General features: G+C 39.9%; 1 protein-coding gene across 1 annotated transcript; it reads left to right on the top strand.

Moving 5' to 3' along the window:
• Window positions 1-571: 571 nt before the first annotated feature.
• Window positions 572-6,259, top strand: gapdh (glyceraldehyde-3-phosphate dehydrogenase). The gene is made up of 12 exons (XM_077526589.1): window positions 572-691; window positions 854-899; window positions 1,514-1,613; window positions 1,691-1,797; window positions 2,917-3,007; window positions 3,093-3,208; window positions 3,867-3,948; window positions 4,120-4,271; window positions 4,361-4,439; window positions 5,401-5,484; window positions 5,588-5,685; window positions 5,884-6,259. The coding sequence occupies exons 2-12, from the start codon at window positions 877-879 to the stop codon at window positions 5,951-5,953; spliced, it is 1,002 nt and encodes a 333-aa protein (XP_077382715.1). The 5' UTR covers window positions 572-691; window positions 854-876; the 3' UTR covers window positions 5,954-6,259.
• The last annotated feature ends 379 nt before the right edge of the window (window positions 6,260-6,638 follow it).

The raw sequence follows: 6,638 nt of genomic DNA, 5'->3' as shown, positions 1-6,638 counted from the left end.
ATCTGCCCCCAAAAAATGGCCGGCCCACCAAGCATTGCCATGTTGCCAGATGGCCACTCCCGCTCTGACGTCATCCACACAAATGAGGCCAATTAGTCCATTTAAAAAAAAATAAAAAATAAAATTGGACCTTGAACACAAAATCCCTGATTTAGCACTATGTTCCTTAAAATTTAAATCAATGCCTGCTTGCTCTAACATTGCATAAGTCGCCCCCCCCCCCAGATAAACACCTGATGGAGAGCGTAAAGTGAAGGAAGGGGTCATGGTCTTTGGCCATGAAATGTCACTGTAAGGCAGGAAGAGATCCGATCCCCAGTCCGCTCCCTCTTTATACGTCCGCGTGTGTGTGTGTGTGTCAACGTGTTGTATGTGTGTTGACTGAGAAGGTCAGCGGTGAACCCCGAGACGTAAACGAAACCCGGGGGCGGGGTTACATGTGTGCACAATGCGGACGCTTGTGGGGGGGGTCGCAAAGACGCCTGTTGCGAACTGTGTGCTGCTGGCCTGGCTGACCTTGACATTCAGAAGAGCAGGAGGGGGCGTGTGCCTTGACGGAAAAAAAAAAGAAAAAAAAATGTGGGGGGGGGCGTGGCTTCAAAGTCCACTTCTCCATAAAAAGCCGATCTCAACTTTGCTCTCCCCCACTTTCACCTGGAGACGCAGGACAGATTCAGGCATCTCACAAACGGTAATGCAAAGCTTCATCTAGTCATTTTTATTTTCTTCTGTACTTGCAATTAAACGAGTAAATTGAAAGCAGCTGGCGCTTGATTGAAAATGTTCTACTCACTTGTAGACTAACGCCATTTTGATTTTTTTGTTTGTTTGTTTTTTCTTCCCCCTTCCTCAGAGGACTCACTCAACTCAGGCAAAATGGTGAAAGTCGGTGTCAATGGGTAAGACTTTTCATCTTGGTTTGTCCACACGTCTTGCAATTTAATCTGTGCTGCCCCCTAAGTGAGCCTGAAGAGAAAATGTCGCGCTATTTTTAACCCCCCTCTCGATATGGATGACTGGAGATGACCATGTTTGTATGGAAGCCTCACAAGTGTGATGTGCGCTGTTGGGTAATTATAGTACTGATAAAATGGAGCCGTTGCACTTTGACCTTTTTCGTAGATAGGAGTTACCCCCCCCCCCCCCCCCCCCTCCCCCTGACTACCATTGGCTCACTTGGATGTCTGCCCTCTGTCCACCCCCCCCCCCCCGGAATGTATTTTGAACTCCACGGTTAAAAAGTAACAAGTGCTGATCAAACACCGGCGCTTGTCGTCGTCATCACGCCGTTTGGCACATTTGACTTTGGCCCCTCCATTTGGGGGACATTTTGCATGTCAAACTACGCAAACCCTCCCTCCCCTCTAAAACCCCGCCCCTAATTATGGTACGTCTATCAAATTTGATGGTACTAACAATGTCAACTTTTTAAAAGCGTTTTTTCACTTGTGTTCTAATTGTGCAACTTTAAGCCAAGACAAAAAAATGTTCACGTGTTTTTCTCCCTCATCAGATTCGGCCGCATCGGTCGCCTGGTGACCCGTGCCGCTTTCCACTCCAAGAAGGTGGAGGTTGTGGCCATCAATGACCCCTTCATCGACCTGGAATACATGGTGAGGTTTAGCTGCTGGCCATGTTGATAGGACTTACATTATTATTTATTTTATTTATTTTTGTTCTGTTCTTTTAGGTCTACATGTTCAAGTATGACTCCACCCACGGCCGCTTCCACGGTGAGGTCAAGGTTGAGGGTGACAAGCTGGTCATCGACGGACACAAGATCTCCGTGTTCCACGAGTGAGTCCAAAACGGCCTATTTTGGAAAAGAGGCTTTAAAAAAAAAATGATGATGATAATAAATCTTGTACTTTGACCATTTTAAAATGTCGAACCCCTAACGAGGGGTATACATTAGGGATGCATGATGACGCCATTTTCTACCGATAAATCAATCATTTAGAAAGTGCCAATGTCGGTAACTTGTTTGCAAGTTAATTTGAATACGAGTCCTACTGTATGTCTGACATGTACAAATATTGAAAGCACCATGAAAATTTTATTGATATCGGTTTCAAAGACGACCAGTAACTTTAATAGTACTTTAATATTTTTTTATTCATTTAGTTTTGATGGCTACGTTAAATAAAAAATGACATGCTATTAGGCTAACAAGAAATCTTTGGGGACAAAAAAAAAAAAGGCCAACTTGGGCAAATCGACACAGATGGCACTAGCATGTTTTCTCACACTTTTTATTTTATTTTATTTTTTTATTTTTATTTTTTTTTTAAATTTGGTTAAGAGCTAAAATAGCATACAGAAAATATTATTTTTTTCCCACTCCCCTGTCAGTCTTGATAATGATTCATTATATTTATATAACCTTCCTGTTTTATATTTTGTTATATTATGTTTTATATTGCCTTCCACAAGCAGGTAAACAAAAATGATTGAATAACAATATTAAGTTAAGCAGGCATTAATGGCATAACAAGCAGCATTGACATATGTTAAAATGGAACAGAAAAGAAGATGTTTTTTGAAGGTATAATGACAAAAGTAAACATTGCACTTACTAACCTTGCTAATCTATTTTTAAGCAAAATTTTCCAGAATGATCTAAACAATATTATGGATTACACGGGACATGCCAACTCAACCTGGTTATTTGTTTGCATCCCACTGAAGGTTGAACACGATGATCTCTGATCATTTTGAATCAAAATTGTTGTGAAATGATGTTTGGCAAGGTCCAGACTTTTAAATATACAAATGAAGAAACATTTTAAAAAAAATATTTACATTTGGAACTCGGCTTCAAAGTGCTGCATTATGCAACTTTAGGGGCCGATTTCACCCAAAATAGACTGTTTTAAATGTAATGTCATCACTTCTTAACCTTTTAACCTTATGCAGGAGGGACCCCAGCAACATCAAATGGGGCGATGCTGGTGCCCAGTACGTGGTTGAGTCCACCGGTGTCTTCACCACCATTGAGAAGGCCTCCGTACGTACAATATCGTCTCATCTCCTCTGTATAATCATTCCCGACAAAATGTCCTATCAATCTTGTCACCGCCTTCCCCCGGCAGAGCCACTTGAAGGGCGGCGCCAAGAGAGTCGTCATCTCCGCACCCAGCGCCGACGCACCCATGTTTGTCATGGGGGTCAACCACGAGAAGTACGACAACTCCCTCAAGGTTGTCAGGTGAGAATATGCCAGTTGTGGATGAATGTCGGTAGCGTCTATTATTATTATTATTATAATTATTATTATTATTATTATTATTATTATTATTATTATATTTATTAGTAGTAGCAATAGTCGTTTTTTTTTTTTTTTTTTTTTACTCATGGTAGTATTTGGATTTTGTATTATTTCTTTGTTATTGTTATTAATAGTAGTAGATTATTATTAGCATTTGTATTTTTTATTATTTTTAGTAGTATTTGTATTTTTTTTTAGTATTGGCATTTGTTTTTTATGTGTTTTTTATTATATTTTTTATTTGTATTTTTGTGTTATTTTATTATTTTATTTTTTTCATTAGTATTTTATTTATTATTATTATTATTATTATTATTAGCATTTGTATTTTTTTTATTAGTATTGGCAGCATTATTAGTAGTAGCGATAGTAGTATTGTTATTATTAGTAATAGTATTTGGATTTTTTATTAGTATTTTTTTATTATTATTATTATTATTATTATTAGCATTTGTATTTTTTATTTTTAGTAGTATTTGGGTTTTTTTTATTGGTAGTATTTGTTTTTTTTATTATTAGTAATTTTTTTTGTATTGGATTATTATTATTATTATTATTATTTTTGTTTTATTAATGCTTAATCTGTTTGTCGTCATAGCAACGCTTCCTGCACAACCAACTGCCTGGCCCCCCTGGCCAAGGTCATCAATGACAACTTTGGCATCATTGAGGGCTTGATGGTGAGGATTCAAACACTCACGCACAAAAAAAAAGAAAAAAAAATCATTTACAGTACAGGAAAAAGTACAGCTAAAAAAAAATGAAACTTTTTTTATTTTATTTTTTTATTTTTTTATTTTTTTTTTTTATTTTTTTTTATATATATTTTTTTTTTTCTCCCCACCCGTCAGAGCACAGTCCACGCCATCACGGCCACCCAGAAGACGGTCGACGGCCCCTCAGGCAAGCTGTGGAGGGACGGCCGCGGCGCCAGCCAGAACATCATCCCCGCTTCCACCGGCGCCGCCAAAGCCGTCAGCAAGGTCATCCCCGAGCTTAACGGGTAAAAAAAAACTAAATGTCCACATCAAAATCACACCTGACTATTTATGTCAAGGACTTGAGGCGACTTGTCAAATTTTTGTTTGACAGCAAGCTGACCGGCATGGCCTTCCGTGTGCCCACCCCCAACGTGTCCGTGGTGGACCTCACTGTCCGTCTGGAGAAGCCCGTGAGTAGAACTAGCGATGGGCAGTCTCTCAGTTTAAAAAAAAAAAAAAAAAAGGGCACATACAGTATACATTTTTCTATCAGTCTGCCCATTTAGTCGGGGAAACTAGCTTGGTCCAAAGCAATTGCGCCCACTGCTGGTTGGTGGTGGGAATGTAATCTTGTTTACCTCCCATTGCTTCAATACAACTAAATTTCTTTTGATATGAACGCTTGTCATAAGTAGTTAGCAGCCCGTTTAGGCAGGAAATGTGTTGGTCAAATAATGAACACTTGTATACCCTCTCCTGCTGGTTGCTACCAAAGAGGTGACCTGTTTTTACACAAATTTATTTTGCGATGAATGTTAGTTTCAAGTTGTAGGCAACCTGTTGAGGCAGGATGCTCGTTTGGCCTGAAATGTGCCCTTTGTTGTTTGCTCACAAGAAGTGAAAAAACGTCCTGACAACACAAAAGTCTTTGATATGAACTTCAGTTGTTACTCTGCCCATTTAGGCAGAAAGTGGGTTCAGTCCAAGTAAATTGCGCCCTCTACTGGTTGCTGCTAAGGAGCAAAAGAAAAAACGTACAGGAAGTAATCGAGTTATATCAGCGTTCTGTTCCTATGCTAGCGATGTAACATGAATTTCGACTTAAGTCGCCTTTCCCCATTAAAGTCAATATTTACATCAACATAATTTGCATAAAAAAAAATCTAAAATACTTTAAAAAAATAAGATGCTGTACTTACCATTACTGCTTAGAGGTGGATGGAAAAGAAGAGGGGAAGCTGATACTCTCACAAGTGCACAAGCGCTAGCATTAGCTAAGGGCTAAATAGCTGCATTCCACTGTAATGTATTAGATCTAGACGTGTATGACAAACATTTATCAATAATCGGGTGTCTCGCCAGTCTTTTAGCGACTTTTTATTCCAAACCTGCTTGGTCTCGAGTTGGCTTACATGCCACCCGTTTCAACAGGCCAAGTACGACGACATCAAGAAGGTGGTTAAGGCCGCCGCTGAGGGACCCATGAAGGGCATTCTGGGATACACAGACCACCAGGTTCGTGCCCGTCATGCCCGTGTTTTTTTGTTTGATTTTTTTTTTAATGTATTTATTTATTTTTTCTTTTATAATTGACAATGTGTGGCATCTCCTGCTGCAGGTCGTGTCCACAGACTTCAACGGCGACACCCACTCCTCCATCTTTGATGCTGGCGCTGGCATCGCCCTCAACGACCACTTTGTCAAGCTGGTCTCTTGGTACGTGTTGGATCTTGAAAGTACACAGAAGTGTTTCTTTTATTTAATTAAAAAAAAAAAAAAAAAAAAAAAAGATACTAAAACACAAGTACTGATTTAACCTCTATAATCAAGTAAAAGTAACGTCCCACTACTGCGACTGGCTTTACAGTATTTAAATGTTTCCCCAATTACTGACCACTTTATTTCTCCCCGCAGGTACGACAACGAGTTCGGCTACAGCAACCGCGTGTGCGACCTGATGGCCCACATGGCTTCCAAGGAGTAAAAAAAACCCAGTCGGGCGACTCTGCACTTTGCCACATTCTCCACATCAGAGTTCCACATGTACAACACACACAAAAAAAAGGTTTACTGCTGTACAAGTGGAGCTCTGCCTTGTTGCGTTTACTAGACGAACCCCGCTGCCTGGGAAGAGAGACCCCCCCCACCACCTTTCCACAGATCACAAAGGAAGTATTTGTCAAGATTTCCTTCTCTGAAATGTCCTGTTCTGCGCTCGTGAGGAGTTGAAGGTGTTGAGTGTCTGTGGTTGCTGCAGTCGGCGGAGAAATAAAAGTCCTCTTTGTGAGAATCGTGGCCTCATTTGTGCACAATATTTGGTACAAAAGCGTAACGCTACCGTAATGCCATCACATGTGGGCAAGGAGAGCTACAGGTGCCAATGCAATGTCAAAAAGGAAACGACAATCCTGGGAAGGAGCTTTTGTCTGCTACAAATGAATCCTAATATCACACACAAGTAGGGATGCAACGATGATGGCAATATCGTGATATCGCAATGCTAAAACTGCCACAATATTGTCGTCACCACACGATATTAAAAGCAACCCATTTGTTGAAGTCGGGTTGATTTCCATTTGTGTAGTTGTAGCACCCTCTGGTGGCTTTTATTTTTTTTATACTGTAATTATTGAATTTTTTCTATTTTTTTATTTTTTTTATTTTTATTT

This window comes from Festucalex cinctus, chromosome 7 (assembly GCF_051991245.1).
Source record: "Festucalex cinctus isolate MCC-2025b chromosome 7, RoL_Fcin_1.0, whole genome shotgun sequence".
Lineage (NCBI taxonomy): Eukaryota > Metazoa > Chordata > Actinopteri > Syngnathiformes > Syngnathidae > Festucalex > Festucalex cinctus.
This window is presented reverse-complemented; position numbering and strand designations above follow the sequence as displayed.